We start from the raw sequence: 27,575 nt of genomic DNA, 5'->3' as shown, positions 1-27,575 counted from the left end.
AAAAAAGTACCTTTGGCCACAATATAAAATCCAGAGTGCTCCATGGCACAGATTGAGCAAAAATTTAAGGAAAAAAGTCATCAAAGCCTCAACCTTTGCTTACAATCTTTATTGAAGTTATACAAAAAGAATCCCCCAAAAGTGAAAAAATACATTATATACAAAAACACTTTCCCTTGAGAGGAAGGCTCTGCTCCCTCTCTTAACATGCAGTGCTTTCAACTGGAGCTCCGGCCTCCACTGCTGCCCGGCTCTCAGCCTGATTCCCAGCCTGGAAGATAAACAGGGCGCCTGGGCATTAAGTGACCCCAGTGTGAGCCATTCTACCTTATACAACTGAGCAGGTCTCAGAGAAAGTGAACATATGTCTCCTAAATTCTGCTTTGCCCCATATACTAATGAGGCAATGCCCACAGAGTATAAGGCCCTTTCCTAAATTCTGTCATAATCGGGCTGACAGAGCCAATGTTCATACATGTAAAAAGCAAGCAGAAGGGACCAATGGTCTTGCCAATCAAGTGCCTTCTCATATACATTCATTAGCAGAGGACCTGTGGTGTGTATCCAGGTTCCCTCTGTCAATGAGACATCCTGTGTTTCATAACCAAACTATTGCCTGCACATTGTTTTCACGAGGATTGCACTCAAGCAATCCAAACAGGCTCAAAGTGGGCAACACGTGCTTTGGAAGGACTGGTTTCCCCAAGCCCTGAAAACAAAGAAAAGTAAGGCAAGAGTCCAAGCCCTGCTTAACTGCCCACCTCCTCCTCCATGTTTTCTGAGACTTCCTTCCCACTGGAGGCAGTGTCCCCACTGCCCCCATTCACCTCCGGCTCTGGTTTGGATTTCTTTGCATCATCTTTCCGGGGACTCTCTTCCTCTGGTTTCCTCTAAAGATAAAATTGTGAATAATGCACAAATGTGATAATGTTTTTTTATAAAAGGACAACTAAAAAACACCATAACCCTCCCTACCATAATGCAAAGATACTAAACCCTACAGTCAGAGCTCTGGAGACTCTCCCTTAGCACAGGAAGTGGCTGCCAGCCTGTGGTCCACAGAATAAACTGGTCTGCCCCAACCCAACAATTGAGCCTCTCTGATGGAAGGATGAGGTGAGTGTGAGATGTGAACAAGAACCAACCCCAAGTCTGAATCTGAGTCAGGAAACAAACCAGGAGTAAGACTTTACCACAGAAGCGGGGGGCGGGGGGGAACTACTGCAACTGTAGGGAGAAGGCAGACTCACAGGAGTTTAAGTACCAGCAGATTTGCTGCTGAATGACTACTGTCAAGAGAAAATAGACCAGCTTAAGATGGGCTGATCTAACCAATCTAAGCAGCTTTCCTGACAGTCCTTGGGCTAAAAGAGGCCAAGAGTTTTACTACAAGAGGTTTTCAAGAGAAAACTATCTTTACTCACAAATCCTCACCTTTGCAAAATGAGTATCTTACTACACAGCAAATATCCAGAGTGTTTACAGGAAAGGCATCCCTCATGTGTCATTTGGAGCAAAGAAAAAATGCAAATGGTGAAGATAGAAATGACCATGTGTAGATTTACCTTCTTTCTGACAAGATGGGAAATATCAGTCACACAATTTGATGAGGAAGCTCCATCTGTTGGCTTTCTACCGGCAACCTGGCAAAAAGGAAGCCTTTGTTAGCAATGTACAAAGCTTAGGTATACATGAGACAGACACTGAGGGCTGTTAAGGGATAAGTCACCTGAGTACCCACCACAGAGACTGAAGACCCTCCTCCACTAGGAGAGAAACCTGAAGTCGAGCTCTCCACCTGCGTCAGACAAAGCCAAGTAGGTCCCAGGATAGAACCTACCAGGCTCTACACACATTCCTACACCAGGTACCCACCATCAGCTAAATGAGATCTCAAATACTAGTGGCCTCCAAATAGCAACCGCATCTATCCCATCCACCTGCACCTGCCACTCCAACCTGGGGCAAAGAGTAGACTTTAAACTAAATCATCCATATCCTACCATCACCTGTAGGGTACAAAGCTCCCTGACATCCCAGCAGCCAAAACCAGAGTCAGACAATCTGGGGTTAAAAGTCTTCAAAGCTTTACTAGTCTATACAGAGAAATCCTCAAGAGAAAGAAATACTATTATTTGTCTTGTACCATCAGAAGCATTTTAACACACAGGTACTATTATCTCCATTTTACAGATAAGCCACCACAGCAAAGCATGTCAAGTAACAAGCCCATGGTCATCCACAATGTAAACAGCAGGGGACAAAATTCAAACCCAGTCCAGCTCCAGAGCATATTCTCTTAAACATTATACTAGTTAGGAATAATTAGGTAAGTTTTCACCAACTCCCTAGAAACCAAGTCATGACTAAGATTCCTAGCAAACAGAACATAAACACCATGATGACGTCAACGTTATCAAGCATGCTGTTATGAAGACTTTAAAAGGAAGCCACACCAACCAGAGTTGCCTTCAGAGCCAATTCAGCTACATTCCCACTATGCTGGGACTCCTTTGCATCTTCTATCTTCTCTCTGATTTCAGGTAGCAGCTCCTTCAGCTCCTCAATTTCTTTCTCATATTCAGCAGGTGATCCTTCGGCCTCCTTCCTCTGCTCATTTAGTACGGCTACAAAGAACAGGCTGAAGTGATCAGTTAAGAGTTACCACAAAAAGACCCATTTTTTTACCTTGTCAGTTTCTTGATCCATCAAGATCATCCATAAAAATAGCTTACGCTCACTCACCCATTCTCTTCTCAATGACTTCAATGGATTTGCTGAACTGTACCACTGCCTCATCATACTGAGAGTTATATCCATAGGCCAAGCCTAGCTGGTAGTGGGTCTCTGCAAGGAGACGGTCATGGGCTTCCAGGTACTGCTCTTGCAGATTAAGGCAAGCTTGGAACTCTTCCACAGCTTGGACATAATTTTCTAATGAAGAGAAGAAGAACAGCAAGCAAATGGACATATGATACTTCTATATTTCTGACCATTCCAGAGGAATGCTCCCCATTTTACATTTAACTTTTCTTTGCAACATCTCCAAGACCCTGGACTGACTATTAAAAATGTCAAATAGGGGGGAAAAGAACCTGCTGAAAGACTTTTAAGTTGTGTATTACTTAGACGACACTATTATTATTACTATTCACTGTTCTGAGGACTATAGGAAACCCAAATCTACTATCCTTTTAAAACCAAGTTATCCACAACTTAGGATCAATCAAGCCGGATTTTAAGAAGTCAGAGGAAGAAGGGAGGCAAGGAGCACACTAGAGAGTAAAACGTAAAATGTTACCAGATTCAACGCTGACTTCTCCAAGTTTAAGATGTGCTTGTGCAGCATAAAGCTGAGCTTCTTTTGTTTCTTGCCTAAAAGATGATCAGAAACCTTAACAGCATTTGTCCAACCCTAACCTGTTTTTAGCCACCAAGCTCCCAACCAGATCCTAGAAACACCAAGTTTTTTTACCTTTTAAAAATGATCTTTGCTAAATCCAGCATATCCCAGGCAAGCTCTAGGTTCCCAATCTCCTCCTCTTCATTTTCTTGAAGTGACTAAAGTATACCCAAGTCACTGGTATTAGGCAGAAGATCAAGACCATCTTTAAATTACAAATCTAAATGTAATACTTAGTATAGCTTAAAAAAAGAAAAATCCACCTGATAGTACGATTCAAAATTTGGACATTCTCCCCTAAAATCTACAGAACAGATCCCTACAAAGTTTGTCAATGCTATGTGACAGTGGTGTGATGGGTCCTGTCTGACAGGAACCCTTGGGATCAAATGGATCTTTTCCTATTCTAGGCATGAATGAAGGGTCCCTAATCCCTAACTAAGAATCAGCTATCTATAATAATCACACCTACACTAGTAAGCCACAGTTCTACAAGACAAAAAAAGACAATGTATCAAACAAAATAATGACTTAACCTTGTTTTCAAGAACTGAATCATTTGGTGTTTCTTCAGCCTTGTCATTTTCTTTATCCTCCTCTTCTGAGCCTTCAGTTTCTGCAAGTGAAAATTCCTCAGTATTGTGAATACTAAGATACCTTCTGACTAGTCAGACTCCAATAAACATCTGTCAAATAACCCATATTTTGAGGTAGGACAGGCCAGATGCTAAGTTGGTGTCAAACATTTGAACTGGATAGAAAGATGATTGCAAGTGATTACAAGTCTAATTCAAATTTAATCTAGACTTAGACTATGTAATCTTACAGTGTCTATGGTTCAACCTTCAACAGATCAAAAGGTTGAGTGTTTCTCTTCCAAGTCAACGTGGATCACTCAGATAAAGACAGGTTAGTTACTGACTCTTATTCACTAGTAGCTCCCATCTACTCAGCCAGTAGCAGTTGGAGGCCTCACCAGTTCCTAGTGTCTTTAAGTCACCTGTTAGATAACACTAATAGGCTGAGAAAGTATCAAGTTAAATGAATCCAGTCCATTCAGAGGAAAAATGATTGAGACTAGCTTTCCCACAACAGAGCTGAGAGAAAAAGCACAGCCCTGTCACCAATGAGCATGCCACAGACTCCAGCCAGCTCTTGCATGCACAGAATTCGAGTGAACTTACCATGACCACTTGTTTTACTCCAGTACCATGTTAAAATTTGTAGCCATGTTGACACCATATTTACATGTACTCATAAGTCACCTGCCAATAAGGATGTTAATAGCTATACACACCACTTAAAACTCAGAACATCAAGTGATTAAAATGGGCTTTGGGGGATACAAACAATTCATGAATTGGGTATTATGTGCCTACCATCTGCCATCTCTCAGTAAGCATTTATAATACGAACAACTAAAGAGCTCAAACAGTATCTCCTAGCAGCCTACTATGGGATAGGAATATGGCAATCAGGCCTGAGCACCATGAAGCCAGGTTAAAGGACTTTCTGTCCAGCAATACTGCTTCGGGATGGGAACAAGAACAGAAAATTCCTATGTATTATATATTATTAGTAGGACAAAGTCCACTAAAAGCCAGTTATAAGTTACAAGGTAATTAACTTCTATAGCAAGTCCTGTTTTATCAAGGGACTGACTTTTCTTCTGTTGACCATGTGATTTAGAAATATGAATACCCACCATCACACACCATTATCTTTCCATAACTGTATTTCCAAACGGTTTGTGTACTTAGTTCCCTCATTAGACTAGATGAGTGGTTCTATGGACTCTGACAATAAAGCCCGTCCTCTAGAATATGCAAGACAGGTGACATAAATCTCATAATAGACTCAAAAAAACAAACTTTTATCTTCCCAAGTTCCAGGGAAAATTGACAAAATGTTTATTGTTTTTCTGGATTCTTAATTATCTGTTACTTGCTTCTACTCATACCTAAATGCTAGAAGGTAACATCTCATTTGGCATAAAATCTCTATTTGGAGTTTTAAATTAGAATTTTGACAATGGTCTGAGAAAAATACTGATTTTCTTGAGGAATCTGCACTTCATGGAATGGTGGAGAGGGAGCTAGGTTAATGTTTTAAAGTAATGGCTTTCTCTCAACACTTTCCAACCTAGTAACCTGTACCCAGGTATTAATGGGAATGCCGTGTCCTCAGTAAAGATATGGTGAAATATTTTCCAAGCTTCCTTGAAAATGGATCTTGTCATATACCTGTTACATCCCTCAACAAGGGAAACACTGATTTCTACCATTTCTCTGATCTTGTAGCCTCTTCAAAATGATATGGGCACAGAGTAGTACAGACAAGAATGAATTGTGAAGGCAAAGTAAAAGCAATCTGATTCCTTGGTTATCCTAGCATTCCCTCAGGATAAAGTCAGGAAACCGCTACATTCACCAACATAGTCTGAGCATGGCCAGGCTTTATGCCAGCATTTTAAAATTTTTGCTCACTTACCAATCACATCTAATCTGACCAACTATTAGACCAGAACAGTTATTTTTATTAGGGATACAGGCAGCTCTGGAGGTGATAGGCAATGGGGCTTTACGAGAAAACCACTTGCAAGATTTCTGCAGGCTAGGGCTGCCATATCAAGAGCAATAAAGCATAGAAAGAGCCCAGGCCCTAGAGCCAGGTAGTCTGGGTACCCCGGCCCTCCCCTGTAGGCTGTGACTAGGACAACATACTTTGCATCTTTCTGCCATTTCTTTATTTGTAGAATATGGAAAACTGTGCCTTCTTTAAAGTAGAACAGTACCTGGTGTACACACTAAAAAAATGCAACTGGTGACTCCTAGGGCTTTTGCTATAATTAAAAGAAAAATGGATCAGAAAATTTCTGGTAAGAAGTGGGTTGATGGGGATAAAAGTTGCCTTCCTTAGTCTTAAGGTAGCTTGGGAAATAATACATTCAAGTCAGATTTCAGTGCTGTGACTTACTGCTTGACTTTAAATAAGCTGTGTAACCCCTAAGCCTCACTTTCCTCAGTGATGTAGCTGGAGTAAGACAACCTACTACAGAGTATTATTTTGGATTCCAAAGCAATGTATGTGAGAGAGTTCTAACACAGTTACTTGTGATCTCATTGAATAGTTTATGACAAACCATGGAGAAATATGACATCTCTAGTATAGCTTAAGAGACCCAGCAGAGCTTATTATCTTTGCTCATCATCACTGGAGATCAAAACATGGGAATTTTTTTAATTGAGGAATTCAGTTCTGTGCTTTTTCCATAAAGAACACCTAGCAGCCCAGTAGTGCTACCATTTAGCCAATTCACTTCTGCTTACCATGCCTGTGCTGGCTGGAGTGCAGGGACCTGCACATAGGTAGAAGGAAGGAAGTTTACCAGAATGAGCTGCAAACACTGATAATGAACATTAGAAAATTTAAACTTAAGAGAACTCCTAAAGTAGTTTGGCAATTATATAGTAATAAGTTGGAATATACCTGTGGTTATTAATACTGTTAGATGAACACTATGGACAGTAGAATCCTTAAATGATAGTACAACTCAAGTCAGACGTGCCAAATGTGAGATTACTAATTAGAGGCTTAGACATCCTGATGAAACTGAATCACAATTATACCAATAATACTATACAAAGAATCCACACTTTATAACGTTCTGTATTAAGAAAAACTTCAGTTTAGCAGCCAAAGCAAGCATGAAATGAGGCGGGAAAGCAGTGAAGGCTAATGGTTAAGTTTTTTATCTTTTGGAAGGGGGCTAATTTAACTATATGAATAAGCCCCAAACACTTCCTGATGAAGACTAAAGGTAAAGAGGGTCACCAGAATTCTTTCAGTATGGTGATAGAACATTCAAGGGTTAACGCCTTCATTGAAATGGCATGCCTGCTCAAGTGTACCAAATTAAGTGGATTCTACTGCTCTACTCCTGCTTTTTCCAAAAGCAGAGAAAAGGAACCATGTGAACAGTTAAGTAAAAAATCCGGAGGCATGCAAGTGAACATCCATTCAGCATTCTCTGCCAGCCTAGCCCACTATTTCCCTACCTACCCCACCACCCACATCTGCCTTTATTGGCTAGTATGGTGCAACAAGTTACTACTGATAGCTAGCCAAGTCTCAGAAATCCAAAGAGAAGGCCTATTTTGCAGTTAGTAAAAGCGTTAGTTTATAAGCCAGAACTTGCTTTTGTTTTAACTTGCTCAACTTTAATCACAACCTTCTTAAAGTACCCCCTTTTTCATTTAGCCCTTTCCTAATCCAAAGGCAGACGGAAAATCCTGAATGGAAGGCTGACTTTTACCCATGATTAGTGAGTCAAATCCAGAATGTACTCCACCCACTGCAGTTCTTGCATATCCCGGTTACCTTCACCCTCTTTCATCTGTTCTTCTCTCTCTTGTGCTTCTTCATTAGCAGCTATCTTAACTTTGTCTTCAGGAGATTCCACAGTAGCCCCCTGAGCTACCTCAGTATCAACCCCATCTCCAGCTACCTCAGACTCTTCTGTGGACAGCTTGTTCTCCTCCTTAGGAACCAACTTTGCCCCGACCTCCTCTAGTTCTGAGTCGTCTTTCATTTCTGTCAGTCCTTCTGCATTAGTCTGCGGTTCAATAGGAGTCTTATCTCCTGCAGCCAACAGTCCATTGACTGCACCATCCTTAGGAAGAACTATGGCCTCCTGCCCAAGCTTCTCAGGAACTTCTGATACAGCCTCTGCTATCAACTCTGGTGACTCTTCAGCAGGAGGTACTTCTTGCCCTACCAGCTGCTCAAGAACAGCCTTTCCTGGCTCATTTACAGAAGCAGCTACCAGCTCTTTTGGCCCATCCCCACCCACATCCACTGGCTTGATTGTTGGATCTACAGGCTCTGCTTCTACCTCCAATGCACTGCCCCGCTTTTCTGGAGTCACAACAGGCTGCTTTCCTGAAGCTTCTTTTGGCTTCCCCTCTATGTTCACAATTACTTCTCCCTGTTTCTCCTGACCTCCTTTTTCTCTGCATTCTTCTTGGGCATCAAGTGCAGAAACTGATTTTCCTGCCTCAGCGTCTGGCGCTTCCTGTTCCAGCTTTCCAGAAGGGACCTCAGCTTCACGCAGTCCTTCTGGTGCTGTGGCTTCCTTAGCTTTCCCATTGGTTTCAGTTAACTTATCTGGAGTTGATTCAACTTTTTCCTGTAGTTCCTCTGCAGGCTCACTTATATCCATATCTTCTCTTCCACCCTTCTCCATTTCAGCCTCCTGTTCTTTATCAGTTTCAGGCTTTACCAGAGACTTGTCTTCTATTTTTTTGGCTTCTTCTTTTTCTCCCATGGCGTCATAAACCTGTTCTCTCAACTCTTCCCTTGCTTCCTCTACATGGTTAAAGAACATGAAGCATAAACATGTCTTCGAGTTTAATGATAAAGGCATAAATGGTAACTAAAAATACATTCCCTTTAAACCCTCAAACAGCCTGGCTTAACTTTAAGCAGATGGTCTTATTAAAAAAAAAAATTATCTGTCACCCTTGAGAAAAAGCAAAGGGAATAAAGTCCCAGACAGCAGAGCAACTTATTGCAAAAGAAACTCAAGCCCCTTCTATTAGATAATATTTTACTTGAGCACTCTGATTATCGGGTAAGAGAGGCCAAGCTTTATATTCTCCTCTAAACATTACAGACTTCCATCTGATATGTAAAACTCTAGAAGCCAAAACCAGCTTAGAAATTAACATTTAAGTTTTTGTTAAAGGGCTCCAAAAGCATTGCTATCAAAATTAATGAGCTACAAAGACTTTTTAAAAACCTATATCAGAAAAATACTTAACTTTGTAATATTTAAAACAACCAGATTTGGAGATTTAGGTTATCCTCTTACAAAAGCCTGCTATCAGTTTCGGTATTCAGCTAACTCCACTCTAGTCTCCACCAGAGGCAGGTGTCATCCCAAGCATCTTAGGAGAGACTTTCAGAAAAGAGAGCCCCTATTTCCGTCACTTGTACACAAAAATAATACGTCGCATCTCTTCAATGTCACATGCAACTCCACATACCATCTATGTTATCATTATTTTCTACCAGAGATTCGTCTTCTGTTTTTTCTCCTTCCTCCTCTTCCACATGCACACCTTCCAGGGCATTTCCCAACACACCATTCTCCATTCTAGGAGAACAAAAGGAGAAAGCACGGAAGGTACGATGGCTAAAACCTAACAGTTGTGCAAGACAGAAATTATAGTTCTGTATTATAAAAGCAACTGTATAGAGTATAAGCAAGTGCAAAGAATATAAACTAAGTACTCAAGGAAGAAAAGCAATAATCAACCAAGAATGGACTAACAGTTACCAAAGGAAAAGGGACTGGGGAAGATGGGTTGGGAAGGAGGGATAAGGGGGGAAGGGGCATTACATTAGCATGTAATGTAGGGGTGGGGGCACAGGGAAGGCAGTATAACAGAGAAGACAAGTAGTGATTCTATAGCATCTTACTATGCTGATGGACAGTGACTGTAATGGGGTATGTGGTGGGGACTTGATAATGGGGGGAGTCTAGCAACCATAATGTTGTTCATGTAACTGTACATTAATGAAACCAAAAGGAAAAAAAAAAAGAAAAGAAAAGCAATGATCAAAATTTCTAATAGAGATTAGGTCTGTAAGAGTACACTGTAGGAAAGAAGCATACCCTTCACCCAGTCACCCGAAAGGGCACTGATGACTCTTGTCAAAAGAACAAGGTAAATGTGTAGTCCCTTTACAGTAAGTAAGTCCATAATATCTCCCAAGCTCTGAATTCATCAACATTTCTCTAGATGGCCAAAAACAAAACATTCTGGCAAGATTTTCATGCCATATGGAGAATTAGAATACTCTATAATATAAAATTCATCAAAATGAGATTAAATAGATCAGAGCATTTGCTAGTTTGTGTACCTTTAGTGTATTTTATTCTAGTTAATAAGTTATAGTGGAAAATATACAACTCTCCAACAGTTAAGACTACTTGTAATGGACTAACAGTTACCAAAAGGAAAGGGACTGGGGAGGGATAAGGGGGGAAAAGGGGCATTACAATTAGCACACATAATGGGGTTGGGGGGCACAGGGAAGGCAGTACAACACAGAGAAGACAAGTAGTGATTCTATAGCATCTTACTACACTGATGGACAGTGACTGTAATGGGATATGTGGTGGGGACTTGATAATGGGTGGAGTCTAGTGACCATAATATTGCTCATGTAACTGTACATTAATGATACCAAAATAAAATAAACAAACTTAAATTTAAAAAAAGACTACTTGTGAGTCTTACTGATTAGACATTCTTACATTCTAGTGAAATGATTCTTCATTCAGTCCTTGTTAAGGATGACTTTTGAGCTAGCTCAAAGTGCCTTTAAAGGCTTTCCCTCTATATTGGACTTCAATAAAAATTATTGACTAGGTCACTATGCAAGATCTCTGCTTCTAATGACCCCAAAAGTCAAAACATAACTATACCTTCACTCTTTGCATCAAGTGCCTTTCAAAATTTCCATCAATATTTCATGCTAAGCCCCGTTTCTTATTAGTAAAACCCATTCCACTTGGCTCAGGTAAAACCTCAAAACTAGTAAACAATCTTTGCAAACAACCTTAAGTTTTTAAATAGACCATTATGGTGATACAAAATGTCTTACTTAAAAACTGTGACTTAAAACATACCTTGCCAGCTCCAGAAGTGATTTCCCATAGAAAAAGAAGGCTTCTCCACACTCATTAGCTGTCTCTCCATACTTCTTACCTCTATGAAGATAATAAACATCTAAGATTTCAATTAACAGCTATTCTAAAACATTTATTTCTAGTTCTTTAATTATAAAATGACATTTCTTCAATAATACATCCCTCTAGGAAACCAATACTCCCTTTGCTTTCAAGTCCAGGTCAAAGAGTCTTCAAGAAACAATGCATTAAGTTAATGTTTCAGTTCTTTATCTATATATAAGTATGTTCCAAATGACATCAATTTGCTATACAGTATATGTTCTAAAAGTCAAACTACATTAATAGGTATTTCTCCTGCTACCAGGTAGGTGTCGATATGGGCCAAAACAATGGGCCTTCAGCTGGGACCTAAAGGATGAGTGAAGTCCATGGACAGGCATCGTGAGAAAATTAAGAGCATGTTCTTTGGAGCCACACTGCCTGGATTCAAATCCTACCTCTTATCTTTAACGAGCTGTATAACCTTAGACAAGTAACTTAATCTCATAGTGCCTTAGTTTTCTTTCTCATCTGAAACATGGAAATGTTTAGAACTACTCAGAGCCACTACAAGAACAAATTGAATTAATGTGTATAAAAGCATTTTTTAAATGCTTAGAAATACAAATAACAACTATAAAAGTTCTAGCTATTAGTACCTAGACAGGGAAGAGGGGGAGAGAAAAAATCACAAATGTAACAAGTGTAGAGGAGGTACTTTGTGTAGAATAAGGAGACCTGCTCCCACAAAGTAGAGGACTGGCGGAAGTCAGTCAGACCAACTAACAGCCTTAGGAGTTTAGTGAGAGTAACTAGAGAAACTAAGCAGTAAGTACTGTGAAGGTCATGTTTAAGGGTAGTCTACTAGACTAGGACAGTGTATTTCCAATTTTTCTCCTAAATACCCTTACTGCCAGGACAGCGAAAGTACTGATCTTTCCAGGAATCTAGGAGGAATAAGCTAATAGGGTTTATTTATGCTTAATCTTAAAAACTTAAGATTTTAGTATTTTACATTGCAAGATAACCACACATTTTTATATAAAATACCTAAACACTTAGGGTCAGATAAAATTTGGCCTATATCCTTACCATTCCATTGAATACTAGAGCCCCATCTCTTCAGGCCAGGTAGGTGGTTACTAACAGAGAAGCCCAGAATCAGACAAGAAATATTGCATCCAGGAATGAGACTGTATTCTAGACGATGGAAGAAGTTGAAGTTGGGCCAATAATGGACTGATATGACCTCACTGAATAGAAGGAATGAAGAAACCAGAGGCTTCTAATCATAGTTAAGCCTCAAACCTGAAACCCATGTTTTATTACAAACATTTCTTTCATAAGAGCTCAACTAAACTGTATATGATAGAATCAACTAATTAGGAAACATGACTGCATTCAGTTGCTATTGGTAGTAGTATCTCAGAGGAAACTAAGTCAAACCAAGTCACAGGCTGAAAGACTATTCCTTGAAGATTTAGTTTATACTTTTTTTCTCAGCTCAGAGATACATTAAAGTCTTTGGTTAAAATAAATCACTTTGAAGGCACTAAAGTTAGCCTGTTCACCCATGAGATAAATATATATGGTCACCTGGTGGTAACTTGCCAACTTTAAAGCAGTTGCAACAGGTAACAAAGGTGCTAAGAACCTATGTTAAAAAATGACAATGCTAATAATAGCATTAGTAGTAGGGTAAGGAACCATCATGGCTTGCTTAGGACTCAGGAATTGCCCCTGACACAGAACTTCTAGTGTTAAAACTGGGAAGTCCCAGAACAAACCAGGACCAGAACAAGTTAGTCACCCTAATTAGCAGTGGCTGGAAAACAAATTACCTTACTCAAGAAAATCAAACACTGAAACTACTCAGCAATATGTAGGTTTTAGAATTCATTACAGGAAGAAACAAATACATGAAAAATAACCAAATCTTTTTAAACTCTTGATCTTCATCTTTTCTCCCCATAAAACAACTGTTTATGACTCAAAATTATTAGGAACATAGTATCACATCACAGCAAAACATAGTACTTACAAAAGACTAGCTGCTTCCTGGAATGCATTGACAGCTGCTGGAATATCCCCCATCACTAGGTGTTTCTGTCCTAAACCCAATAGTTTCTTAGCTTCACTATCCACATCCAGACTGCAAGAAAAACATTTTTTCAAGTGTCAAATACTTTCTAAAGGAACATTTTTAAAGTACCTGCTACATTTACCATAATAGTTTAACTTTAAACCTTTTAACTACTCTAGCAAAACTTAACACTTACCACAACAAAAGCAAAAGAAATCTCACAGGTGACATTCTCAGAGCTTGACTAGAATAATTTCTCTTAAAAGTCTGTCAACTCACAAAGTCTATATATGTTACTGTAAATATTTCCCAAATAAACAACAGATATAAAAGAAATCATAAAAAACCGTAAATCCATACAGCCAAGTTGTACTGGCTCAATGAAATATCAAGAAACATTTAGGTAAACAGGGCATAAGGCAGTGATCTCAAGACCAAGACAATGTGGTACTGGCATAACTACAGGCAAATAAATCAATGGAACACAACACAAAGATCTACACTTGGCCAATTCCAATTTAGACAAAGGTGTCAAACCAATGCAATGGGGAGAGATTAGTTTCTTCAACAATTGTTCCTAGAATAATTGGATATCCACACGCAAAAAAGCAAACCTCAACCCTTACCTCACACCACATACAAATATAAACTTGAAAGGGATCATATATTTTCTGCATGTAAGATTTAAAACTGTCAAGACTTCTAGAAGAAAACGGGATAAAATCTTGATGACTTTGTGGAGTTTGGCAGATACCTTTTAAACAGGACAGAAAAAGCATGAACTATAAAAGGGGATGGCTTGATAAACTAAACAGACTTAAAATGAAAGACTTTTTAAAGATATTTTAAATCTTTTTATACCTTTACTCATTTTTAAATCTTACACATGAATAGTAAATAAGGCACAAAAAAGATGCTCAGCATCTTTAGCCATTTGAGAAATGCAAACTAAACTCATGAGATGACATACTCCTAACCTATCAAGTATTGGCAAAGATTGGAGCAGCTGAACTCTCATATTCTGCTGACAGAAATGTAAATGATGGAATCAATTTAGAAAACAGTTGGGAGTTTCTTATATATATAACTGCCATATGATATATCCAGCCATTCCATTCCTAGGTATTAACCCATGAGAAATCAAGGTATATACCCATACAAAAACTTGTACACAAATATTCATAACAGCTTTACTTACAATAGGCAAAAACTGGAAAGTCAAATGGATAAACAAATTGTGACATATCCACATTATGGAATACCAACAAAAAGGAATGAACTACTTACATATGTGGTAACATAGATGAATCTCAAAACAATTATGCATAACTAAAATTGCCATACAAAACAAAAACAAACTCCATACATAATATATACAGTAGGATACTACTCAGATAAAATTCTACAGAATGCAAACTCATCTACTGTACAGTGCAAAGGGAGATTGGTAGTTGCCAGAAGAGGGAATGAAGTACAAAACAGTAAAAGGAAACTGAGATGAGTTATGTCATTATCTTGTGATAATGGTTTACAGGTGTATACATATGTAAAAACTATCAAGTTGTTCACTTTAAATGTAGCAGGCAGTTTACTGTATGTCAATTTTATCTTTATAAAGCTGTAAAAATGCTAAGGTAAGAAAAAATCTGAGGGAAAAGTCCAAGAGTCAGTGACTTCAAAGTTTCCATTAATGGAAGCCAAGTTATTTGGAAAGACAAGTCTGTTCTAATTCAATTTATCTGTATTTGGGTACCGAATATTGCTCAACAGAATTCAAGACTGGATACAAGAGTGAGCAGAAAGGCCTCACTGACAACGTAGAACTGAAGCAGAGAACTACAGAAAAGTGAGGAAGTCAACATAATAACTATGCAAGTACAGGGGAAAAACACTGCAAGGGCAAAGGGAACAAGTGTGACGCTCTAATAGAAGCTTGCTTCAAGTATTTGAAACAAAACTTTAGTGGCTAGAGTTACTAAGGGAAGAATTGTAGAAAATAAAGGAGGGAATAAAGGGAGAGAACAGCAGTATCTTAGTATAACCTACGTGGAAAGCAAAAGAAGAAGCTGAGTTAGAAAGAACTGAGACAAGACCCAAGGGGAACAGTAGAAATGGTTAGATTCTGAATATCCGTATTTTGGAATTTGCTAATGTATTAGATACGTAAATTCATCAAAGGGTGATAAAGCCAAGCCTGGCAACTAGTAATTAACAACTGTCATGTGAAAAATTTTACCTCACTTACATTTAATCCTGGTACCCACTTTGTAAGGTTGTTGCATTATTACCCAACCATTTTACATATGTAAAAACTGAGAACTGGTGGTGCAGATTCAAATCTAGACAATTCTAGAACACTGCCATTTACTGAGACAGATGACTGAGGGAAAAGTGGATAAAGGGCAGAGGAATGATTTCGTTTTGGATATGTTAATTTTAAGATGCCTACTGGATCTCCAAGATGGTGAAGGGGAGAGACTCAGGAGATACGTGGGAAATAGAGATACAAATGGGAAGTCATGTGCTTAAAGCCAAAGGACTGAGCTGAACTGGGAGTGATGGGGCACTGCTTAGGGAGTGACCATTAATAAAGAAGAGGTCACAGGAGTGAGAGCCCTGGCAGCATTCTTACATTAGACAAAGAAGAGATGATGAACAACCCTGCCCCCAAGAAAGCCAGTGAAGGAAAAGACCCAAGAGAAAATGGTATCCCTGAAGCCAAATGAAAAAATAATAAAGACGAAGTGATCAACTGGATCAAATGTTACTGACAAGATTGCTGACCACTAGATTAAGGAATACAGATGACATTAATGATGGTAACCAATACTATCTTAGTAAAATGGTAAAAACAAAACTTGACTAAAGAAAAGGAATAAAAGAGTAAAGAAACAAAGAAAATCTTTGTATTTTATCCACCATTTGCTTTTGCACCATTAGTACCAATTTCAATAGACAGAAAAGGGCAGATCGTCTTACTATGAAAAGTTCTTGTCTCACGGAATCTCTGACAGAGTTTTGAGGATCCCAAAGGTGCAGGAACTATACATTAAGAACTATTGATAAGAGCATGGACCAACACCCAAAAGAGAATATTTAAGTACAGGTTTATGGTAGAATGCTAAGAAATTTCTCATTGCTGATTCACTGAAAAAACTAACCAAAAAAAAAAGTAAAATCATCAAGTAAGGGCAAGAGATGTGACGGTGTTGAATGTTTAAGAAAATGTCAAGAAAAAGTTGTTCAGCTGAATGGGAAAGTAAGTTGACCAGGGAAATGTGCTATAGCTGCCAGGCAGTATGAAATATCCACTTCGGGTCACTTTTTACGAAATCATAATGAGACTAAATCATGCTTTTTCCGACCATCCTTCACATTTATCTCAGAATGAGAGCATCATGCGCACAAGAGTCATAAATGCCTATAATATAATGATAATTACATATCAGCACTGTGCTGTGGGGTCAGGTAGCCCAGCTACATTTACGTCTTATATTTAAGTCCAGAAATTTAACATAACATGTCATACACTGTAGTATATTCTAAAAGTAACCTTTTAAAAAGGTTATGTGAATGTGCATTTCGGACCAATCCTGAGCAATATCCTTCTACCCAAAAACCAGAGTGGCTCAAATTAGTAGGCAATATTTCTAGAAGACACAGCTTCAAAAAACTAAAGAGTTATTAAGATCACAACATGAAAAACAGTAAAACAAAAAACACACACATAAGACTCTTCAAAAACAGATGTGCAGTTAGATATTCTGCAGGACTAAACAATTTACAACAGTGATTCTCAGCCTAAGTAAGCTTAATAATTATCAGGAAGCACATCCGACGCACACAAACCTGAATTCTATCTCAAGCTTAATAAAACCTATAGGAATGCAAAACCCAGGCATCTAACTTTTGAATAAACTTTCCAGTTAATTATTATGCTTGTCCCTGGTTAACAATCATACTCATATCAAGATGGGGAAGTTACATAAAAGCAGATGTAGACTCAATATAAAATTTACAACTTTTAAACAAGAATAACAAAACTGAAAATCCAACCTTACAAAATAGATGTAAATCAGGATATAACTATCAAAAGAAAGGTTAGCAGTTGACAGGTACGTAGTCTAGTCGAGTAAGGAGCAGAACTACAGAACTTTCATTCTAACATTTCTATCAGACACAAAAAGCCTGAAGACATTAGAACTTCATACTTTAAATTACAGACCAAGTACCTTAAAATTCAGTCTTATTTGTTATACAGCTCTCAGTTTATGTTCCAGATATAAATCAAACTGCACCATGGTAGAGTCTTACCTCTCTGCTTTATCTGCAGAGGTAGAAGGAGCAGGAGCATCTTCTTCCATTCTGTAATAAAAAATTAAGGGGAAAAAAAGTAAAAATGGAGGCTCTTTTAAACTGGGAAGTAAATAAACCAAGATAAAAATAAAGCCAAATGTGGAGGGGGTACGGGGTGGGCTCTACAACACAGAGAAGACAAGTAGTGATTTTACAGCATCTTACGACACTGATGGACAGTGACTGTGAAGGGGCATGTGGGGGGGACTTGGTGAAGGGGGGAGCCTAGTAAACATAATGTTCTTCATGTAAGTGTAGATTAATGGTACCAAAATAAAAAAATAAAAATAAAATAAATAAAAAATAAAGCCATAAAAGAGCCACTATTTATTAAACATACAATATGATTAGGTCTTAAAAGTAATACATTATCAAATTTAATCTTTACTCATTCAAATACCTGTTAAATGCTTATTTATTTGCTGGCAAGAGGTATACTGCAACAAACTCAGAAAGTCACATCCTAGCTTTGATTTTATTATCAGATGGAAGAGAACAAAGTATTTCTGTTATAATGCAATATATGCATTCCTGAAAAACCTCACATTCTGCAAAACTACTTACTTAAAAAAGGGGGGGTTTTCCCCTTGAAAGCAGTTTCCCAGAATATTAATTTTTTAAAAGTTCTAACATCTTTATAACATTTCATAGTTGTGTTTACTGAAAAAGTCTAGAAATGACAACCAACTCAGTAGCAATGAGACGGCACCTGAAAATCCATTTCCCACTAAAAGGAACCAACAACCAACACTCCACTGAGAAATAATTCTAAGTCAGGGCAGGGCAAGTATAAAGGTGAGCCTGGGGCCATTTCATGCCTGAAAGCAACAAAGCTGTATTACTTAGGGTCACATCTACTAATGGTGATGCCTAAAGCAATTATAAAGCAAATATGGGGAACCCATGGAGGGAAGTACAGGAGAATTTTTGTACTACTTTTTCAACTTTTCTATAAATTTGACGTGTTTCTGAATAATTTACAAAAATACCAAAAGCATACTAGTGCCAACTGAATAAAATCCCACTGGCTGAATGAAAGAAGGGAATTCAAGCAACAAAGACAGTAACTACATAGAATGGACTGAAAATTTCAAATATGTTTAAATCAAGGATTTCTCAATGATACAAAAACAAAAAACTCAGTAGTCATCTTTGGAGAATGGCAGGAGACGATTACATTATTTTGAAATTGGTAAATAAAGGTAAATAAGAATATACCCCTTTTTATGACACTATTGTGCCCTAGAGGCAGGTTCCAAGACAGGGCTAACATTACTTAGGAATCCTACAGATTAACCTTGCTCCATCATCAGTTTTCGTCTATATTCCAAAGGCAATATTCAGGTAAGTAGGGACATCTGTCTTTTATAAGGATGCCCCCAAAGCACAGCAGAACTTAAATTAAGGATCATTACAACTCAAACAACAGCTGAGAATGCTGTTAGCTGTGGTAAAATGGAGAAAAGAACAGTAGGAAAAGAAGCAATTTTACTACCAAATACTAACATATCAGAAGCATTAGGGAGTGCACACAGTAAAAAAGCTACAAGTATGAGTGAACAGAAGAAGCCGCAGAAAAGGCTTTTCCTACCATACAATTACTGAGACTCCCCAAAGGCTGAAAACACACACACACACACACACACACAGACCTCATTAGTTTTCCACACCCAGACTTTCCCAAAGGCTGAACACACACACACACACACACACACACACACACACACACACACCTCATTAGTTTTCCACACCCACTTTCCCAAAGGCTGAACACACACACACACACACACACACACACACACACCTCATTAGTTTTCCACACCCAGACTTTCCCAAAGGCTGAACACACACACACACACACACGTTTTCCACACCCAGACTTTCCCAAAGGCTGAACACACACACACACACACCTCATTAGTTTTCCACACCCAGACTTTCTTCTTGTTTAGCTATACTAAATTTATGAAAATAGATGAATATGAGCAATATGGATGAAACAATATGAATAATGGAAAAGTAGCTTACTCAATCAAATATTTAGTTAAATTCACTAGGCATTTTCTGTACCTACTAAATTTGCACCTGTTTGTGCTTATCAAACAACAAAGATAGTCTCCAACAAGAAAGTTGATTAAAGCAGAGGGGACAACTTCTTTAAACACAGAGAAAGGCCAGAGATTAACTGACAGCTGGAAACTAACTATACTGGAGTCTTAGAACATTAATTTTAGAGATTTAAAGATAACAAAAAACTCAGTTCTTTTCAGCAGGTTCCAAATCTTTGCTACCAACTCCTCCTGAGCACATTGTACTGGTCAACAAGTTTGATGAAAATCTCTCAGGAAAACAAACAAACAAAAAATAAAAATAAAAATGCCTACTAAATTAAGTAAATGAAAAATAATCTGGCAAACAAAGGATTTGAAACCCATAGTGAAAAGAAAGTAATCAATAAAGACCCAGAAATGATATAGATACTAAAATTAGGACCTCAAAACTGTTATTTTACATACATTCTACATGCTCAATAATGTAAAGGAAAACATGAACAAGAGGATGAGAAGAGACTTTTAAAAAAGCAAAAATAAAAATGACCCAAATCAAACTTCCATAGATGAAAAATACACTTAATAGAACTAACAGCAATCCGACCCCAAAGAAGATTTAACTTAAAGATACAGTAGTAGAAACTATCCAAAATGAAAACACAGACTTAAAAAAAACCTGAGTGTGTGAGACACTAAGGAAACTGGTGGTCCCTGAAGGGAAGGAAAATACTTAAAGGAATTATGGCAAAAACAGAAGTTTTTTGAAAAGATCATCCATCATGATCAAGTGGGATTCATCCCAGGGATGCAAGGATGTTACAACATTCGAAAATCCATCAACATCATCCACCACATAAAAAAGAACAAAAACCACATCATCATCTCCATAGACCCTGAAAAAGCATGACAAAATTCAACATCCATTCATGATTAAAAACGCTGAACAAAATGGGTATAGAGGGCAAGTACCTCAACATAACAAAGGCCATATATGACAAACCCACAGCTTTTCCTTTAAGATCAGGAACAAGACAAGGATGCCCACTCTCCCCACTTTTATTCAACATAGTACTGGAGGTCCTAGCCACGGCAATCAAACACAAAGAAATAAAAGGCATCCAGATTGGCAAGGAATAAGTCAAACTGTCCCTGTTTGCAGATGACATGATACTGTACACAGAAAACCCGAAAGAATCCACTCCAATACTACTAGAACTAATATCTGAATTCAGCAAAGTTGCAGGATACAAAATTAATACACAGAAATCTGTTGCATTCCTATATACCAACAATGAACTAGCAGAAAGGGAAATCAGGAAATCAATTCCATTGACAATTGCATCAAAGAGAATAAAATAACTAGGAATAAACCTAACCAAGGAAGTGAAAGACCTATACCCTGAAAACTACAAGACACTCATGAGAGAAATTAAAAGATACCAATACATGGAAACATATCCTGTGCTCTTGGATAGGAAGAATTAATATTGTCAAAATGGCCATCCTGCCTAAAGCAGATTCAATGCAATCCCTATCAAAATACCAACAGCATTCTTCAGTGAACTAGAGAAACTAGTTCTAAAATTCATATGGAACCAGAAAAGACCCCGAATAGCCAAAACAATCCTGAGAAGGAAGAATAAGCGGGGTGATTACACTCCCTGACTTCAAGCTCTACTACAAAGCCACAGTAATCAAGACAATTTGGTACTGGCACAAGAACAGAGAGCCACAGAACAGTAGAACAGAATAGAGAGTCCAGATATTAACCCAAACATATACGGTCAATTAATATATGATAAAGGAGCCATGGACATACAATGGGGAAATAACAGCCTCTTCAACAGCTGGTGTTGGCAAAACTGGACAGCTACATGTAAGAGAATGAAACTGGATTACTGTCTAACCCCATACACAAAAGTAAATTCGAAATGGATCAAAGACCTGAATGTAAGTCATGAAACCATAAAATTCTTAGAAAAAAACATAGGGAAAAATCTCTTGGACATAAACATGAGCGACTTCTTCATGAACATATCTCCCCGAGCAAGGGAAACAAAAGCAAAAATGAACAAGTGGGACTGTATCAAGCTGAAAAGCTTCTGTACAGCAAAGGTCACCACCAATAGAACAAAAACGCAACCTACAGTATCAGAGAATATATTCATAAATGACAGATCCAATAAAGGGTTGACATCCAAAATATGTGAAGAGTTCACGCACCTCAACAAAAACCAAATAATCCAATTAAAAAATGGGCAGAGGAGCTGGACAGTTCTCCAAAGAAGAAATTCAGATGGCCAACAGACACATGAAAAGATGCTCCACATCGCTAGTCATCAGAGAAATGCATATTAAAACCACAATGAGATATCACCTCACACCAGTAAGGATCGCCACCATCCAAAAGACAAACAACAAATGTTGGCGAGGATGTGGAGAAAGGGGAACCCTCCTACACTGCTGGTGGGAATGTAAACTAGTTCAACCACTGTGGAAAGCAATACAGAGGTTCCTCAAAAAGCTCAAAACAGAAATACCATTTGATCCAGGAATTCCACTTCTAGGAATTTACCCTAAGAATGCAGCAGCCCAGTTTGAAAAAAGACGTATGTACCCCTATGTTTATGGCAGTACTATTTACAATAGTCAAGAAATGGAAGCAACCTAAGTGTCCATCAGTAGATGAATGGATAAAGAAGATGTGGTACATATACACAATGGAATATTATTCAGCCGTAAGAAGAAAACATCCTACCATTTGCAACAACATGGATGGAGCTAGTGGGTATTATGCTCAGTGAAATAAACCAGGTGGAGAAAGACAAGTACCAAATCATTTCACTCATCTGTGGAGTATAAGAACAAAGAAAAAACTGAAGGAACAAAACAGCAGCAGAATCACAGAACCCAAGAATGGACTAACAGTTACCAAAGGGAAAGGGACTGGGGAGGATGGGTGGGGAGGGATAAAGGGCGAGGAAGAAAGGGGGCAATATGATTAGCATGTATGTGGGGGTGGCAGGGGAAGGGCTGTGCAACACAGAGTAGTGATTCTGCACCATCTTACTATGTTGATGGACAGTGATTAATGGGGTTTGGGCCGGGGGACTCAGTGATGGGGGTAGTCTAGTAAACATAATGTTCCTCATGTAATTGTAGATTAATGACACCAAAATTAAATTAATTAATTCTGAAAGGAGGTTCACTTCTTGTTGCATTTGTTTCTCTCTACTGGTCTGGAAGTTATAACATGTTTTTATTCTTGTAATAGTTATGCTACATTTAAAATATACATCTTACAGAAGTCTAAGTCATTTTCTTTACACTTTCCTTTAAACACCTCAGACACTGCACCTCTGAATAGCCCCACCAACTTACTTACCTGAATGCTATGTTTACTGTTCTCTCAGACCAGATTAGGTCTTTATGCAATTTCCTCTCCAGTAAGCTTTTCAGTGGGTAATGAGGGAGTAAAACTTGAAATACTGGGATTTAGCCCAGACTGCCACTTACTAATTTGGAAATTCTCCATTCTAATTTTGATTTTTCACACCTATAGTAACTACACTTTGTGGATCAAATAAAAAGATAAGAAAAAACTCAATATCTACAATTGCTCAGTTTTAGTTTGCAACTTAAGGTAGGAGAAATTTAATGTTTTATTTTTCTTTCTAGAGGCACATACATAAACCTTCTCTGTGTATTACCTGCCAGGAAGCTGGAAACTAGTTCACTAGTAACCTAACTTCGGCTAGACAGGTAACATCTGAACATTAGATATTTGTTGCATAATTTTATCTTTAAAAAGACATATAGCTTTTATAAGTATGTAGAGGGCAAGGGTCCCCTCTAAGCAGAATGACTGCTAAACATTGCGGCACGATAAAATGGCCTAAGCAAGCTCAAGTAAGAACTCTTTTTTTAAGCATATACTAGACACCTTCCAAGACTAAGCTATTCCAACCCTATCAAATCAACGTCTGAAGAGGCTGAAAATGGAGCTTGAAATTAGTATTTCCCAAGAGATCCTAGGTGATTTTGATTGGTCTGAGAACCCTTTTGCTTAACATAAACCCACCAGGAAACGACCCAAAAAGGGGTTAGGTAGCGTAGAGATGAGTATATCTCTGGTAACTGAACATGTACTAACACAATTATAAAGTGTAAGCCTATAGATGGTCAATCATATAAACCTCTCGGCAACTTTGCTCTGACTTCTAAATTACATGAGAAGGGAGAAAAAATAAATCCAGGCCCCTAAAAAACAAAGGAACATTGGGAATCAGTCCTACAAAAGTTAAAAAGCACTTGCTTCCTCGAATTAACGGAGTGTTTCCTTTCGCTGTTCAATACCTTAAGTCTGAGGGGCACGGTGTCGTTTTCAAAGCAGTCCTACCTTCTATTCGGCCTACACTTCGCGCATACTGCTACCTATTAACGTAGCAACCAAATACTGCTGGAAATGAGGAAAGCTCAACACAGCGGGAGGTGATGTTTCGCGTCCCGATAAAAATACCCTTAAGTAACCAAGCCTCCCGCCAACACTCGCAAAGTCTAAAGGGTCACTACGCTCTCCACCACTGGCCTAAGGATGGGGCTAGAGGCGCGCACGTGAGCAAAACCGCCGCAGGGAACAAGCTCCTCGGCGCCGCACAGCTCCAAACAATGGAGTTTTCCCGCCTCCCGAGGGCTCCGCCCACTACTCCTGAGCCGGCAGAGGGAAGCAAACGCACGCGCGAAAAACCCCGCCCCCTGAGGGGCCCCGCCCACTCAACCCCACCGGTCCTGCCTCCTTCCTCGTGTAGGTTTTTGTTTTTTGGGTTTTTTTGGCGCCAAATCTCAGGATTTTTTTACCCAGCTTGTTTAGGAATCCTACTGGAGGCGCGCGCCAGGAACGCGGTGACAGCCGGGGCGTGAAAGTGGACCGGCCTGCTGTGATCCCGCCTCCTCGCCGATAGCCCCGGGCCGGGGAAGGAGAGGGGCAGGCGATAGAGACGGCCGCCGCTGCCCCCGGCAAGATGGCGGCCGCGAAAAACGGGGTAGGGGGCGCCAACCGAGCGGCTTTAGCGATAAAGCGCGAAGCTCTCTGCAGGTAGAGGCCTTCTCCACTCTCCGGGCCTCCCCAAACCGCAACGGTTTATTGAGAGGCAAGTCCTCCCGCCCACCGGTCCGTCCCTCCCGGCAAGACCCCGTCCACCACCCCCTCCCGGCGGACTGGCCAGACTCAAGCTGTCCACGGTCCCGCTTACTTGGCGGAAACCAGCTCCGCGGCGATGGCGGCAGTGGCTCTGGACTCTGCGGCCATCGTTCTCCTGAGGTGGTGGGCCAGCAGGAGGAATAAAGCCTGTGAGGAAAACAGAGGGAATCTGGAGAGCGAGACACTTGCTCAAAGACAGAAAATGGCAGATTAGAGACCCCGCGCGGCTGGGGCCCCCGTATATACCAGGGCCCTTCGCCACGCCCATCCACTTCCGGGTCCTCCCCCTCAAGTTAAAGGGCCAGGACTGAGCCCCACTCTGGCCCGAGGACACTCCCCAGCCTCGCCGCCTGGCTCTGCGGGGGTACCTGTCCTCCTTAGTCTGCCTTTCCCCTAAAAAGGCAACTTCCTGCTTCTCTAGCAAGTCGCGTAAGAACTGGAATCTTCGTATTACAACTCCTGAGTGTCGACCAGTGGCTTCCACAGAAGGGGAAGCTGGTGCTGTTCTGCACTTTTGGAGCGAGTACCTAGGGTCTCTTTCTAGCCGGGATACTCGGAGAGGTGACTAAGACTTTCTGTCCGTCCTCTCAGCCGTAACGGATGAGCACGGGTATAAGCAGCAACGGCTAGAACGGATCTTGGTGAGAGACGCGTGGCTCTGAACCTCGCAACAACTTACGCATGAAAATGCTACTCTAGGATTGGCTACCGCTGAAGCTACCGCGCCTGATTCAAAGCTCCGTGCTACAGGTGGCTCCTCCCTCCGGGCCCGCCCCCTTCGGCTGGTCCAATCTGCTGGCGCCATCCGGTTAGCTCTCCCAGCTCTTTTTGTCCGCTCAGATCGACGGTTTATCGTCGGCCCAGTATGTGTGAGGGTACTGTGCTTAAACACTTTAAAACTGTTAGCGGTCCCATTTAATCTTAATAGTGCTGCTAGTGAGATCGGTGTTATCAGCCCCATTTGGTGGAAATAGACATCAAGGTTCAGGGAAGGTGTGACTTGTTCAGAAAGTTGCTAGTCGTTTATGGAAAGCAGTATGCCTCACTTCCTACAACTGGCTAAGTGGAAGATAATTGGCCGGCTGAAGTGGTTGGACTTTCTCACACATGGATTATCAACCATTGCCTTCCACCATGGCCTTGTCTACAGTGGGCAGAACAGGGGCTTTATTCCCGTTCAAGTTCAGAAACGATTCCTGGGGAGGACCCTTATTCCAGATTTCAGGCAGGTTGAAATCGTTGGGGGTATGGAACTGGATCCGAAAATGCCAATTTCTGTGGCAAACAGATATGGGCTCCCCTGTTATGAGCTGGGTGACCTGAGACAAGTCATGTAACCTTTTACGGTTAAATGTAAAAGGAAGACAATATTAATATCCTTTCCTTGAGGATCTACTTAAAACAGAAAACAGGTTTTCATAGTAAGTAATGAGGGTAAATGGGACTTGATCTTGGGGGGAAAATTAATATTTAATTAGCGGTAATGCTTGCTTCAACAATCAGCAGTATGCTTGGCCCATGCTAACCACTCATTAAATGGCTACCACAGTCTGATAACATGATGACTAGAGGGTTGGGAGGGGAGATCTCTCCAGGGTCCTTGCAGCCCGTGCTAGAGCCTGAGAAACCCAGACCAGTAACTTGTGTGACCCACTCATAATTAAATACTCACTGAGCAACTATGATATGCAAGACCTTCTATTAGGTCCTAAGGGTAAAAGACATGTTCCCTACCTTTGAGAAACTTAGTCTTAGGAAAAATTTTTTTAATTCATCCACTTCTCTTAATCGTTACTACCACCACTCTGATCCAAGCCTAGCCACCATCATCTCTTGCCTATACTACTACATGGCCCCTGGTCTCTGCTTAACCCTCTCCAAAAAAATCTTTTTAAAATGTAAATCAGATCCTGTCACTCTCTATAAACAGGTTTTCATTTTGCCCTTAATAGAAATTTTGAGTTCCTTATCATTGCCTGCCCTTAGGTCCTATGTGATTTGGCTCCAATCCATCTCTCCATATTCATCTCATACTACTCCCCTTCCTTCACCACACCCCTACTCCAGTCTCTTCTGTTCCTCAGAATGTCCAAGCCCGTTCTCATATCCAGGGGTTTTTGTACTTGCTGCCTCACTGCCTAGAAAGCTCTCCTGATACTTTGAATGACTAGCTCCTATTCATCCTTTAGGCCTCATCTCAAGTGTTAACTTCCCTAAAAAGGCTTTCGGAAGGCACTCAATCAAAATTACCTTCCTATTGTTTATTTCTTCCATTTTACTTAATCAAAATCTAAAATTAATTATTTTTTTACTGTTGCCCCCTTCTAAGTATATAGACTCCGTATGACCTTTTCTGTCATTTACAGCTAAATCCCCAATGCATACAACAGTGTCTGATACATACTAGGTGTCCAAAGTGAGCTTGTTGAGTGAATGAATGAATAAATGAAGCAGAGTATAATCATATGCAGAACTGGAAAAAAAATTACAGTCAGAATATATCTACTTAAAACAGAAACCAAGTTTTCATAGTAAGTAATGAGGATAAGTGAGACTTGATCCTGGGGGGGGAATTATAAATTACATTTAACTAGATTTAGGACACTTCTATCCACTCCCTTTGAAATCCATCTACATGACAATAAAGGAAGTTAAAAAAATTTTTTAAGGTAAACTCCCAAATCAAAGAATGGGAGAGGAAGCAACAGCAGTAAAATTTTAAAAGCTGGAAAAGACAGACA

The 27,575-nt window shown here is 39.7% G+C and overlaps 1 protein-coding gene across 4 annotated transcripts; it reads right to left on the bottom strand.

Annotated features, from left to right (window-relative positions):
- Window positions 1-90: 90 nt before the first annotated feature.
- Window positions 91-25,085, bottom strand: NASP (nuclear autoantigenic sperm protein). 4 transcript variants are annotated; one of them, XM_036893233.2, is made up of 15 exons: window positions 24,887-25,085; window positions 17,542-17,592; window positions 13,186-13,296; window positions 11,103-11,183; window positions 9,451-9,560; window positions 7,784-8,770; window positions 3,940-4,019; window positions 3,476-3,561; window positions 3,302-3,375; window positions 2,746-2,934; window positions 2,461-2,627; window positions 1,742-1,798; window positions 1,566-1,643; window positions 762-890; window positions 91-271 (listed from the first exon to the last, which is right to left on the bottom strand). In XM_036893233.2, exons 1-15 carry the CDS (start codon window positions 24,940-24,942, stop codon window positions 203-205), a joined length of 2,325 nt encoding a protein of 774 aa, XP_036749128.2. In that variant the 5' UTR covers window positions 24,943-25,085; the 3' UTR covers window positions 91-202. The 4 variants fall into 4 exon arrangements, with proteins under 4 accessions (XP_036749128.2, XP_036749130.2, XP_036749132.1 ...); XM_036893235.2 differs by lacking the exon at window positions 1,742-1,798; XM_036893237.2 differs by lacking the exon at window positions 7,784-8,770.
- Window positions 25,086-27,575: the final 2,490 nt, after the last annotated feature.

Source organism: Manis pentadactyla, chromosome 4 (genome assembly GCF_030020395.1).
Source record: "Manis pentadactyla isolate mManPen7 chromosome 4, mManPen7.hap1, whole genome shotgun sequence".
NCBI lineage: Eukaryota > Metazoa > Chordata > Mammalia > Pholidota > Manidae > Manis > Manis pentadactyla.
The sequence above is the reverse complement of the archived record's forward strand: the minus strand, read 5'-3'. Positions and strand labels throughout refer to the sequence as shown.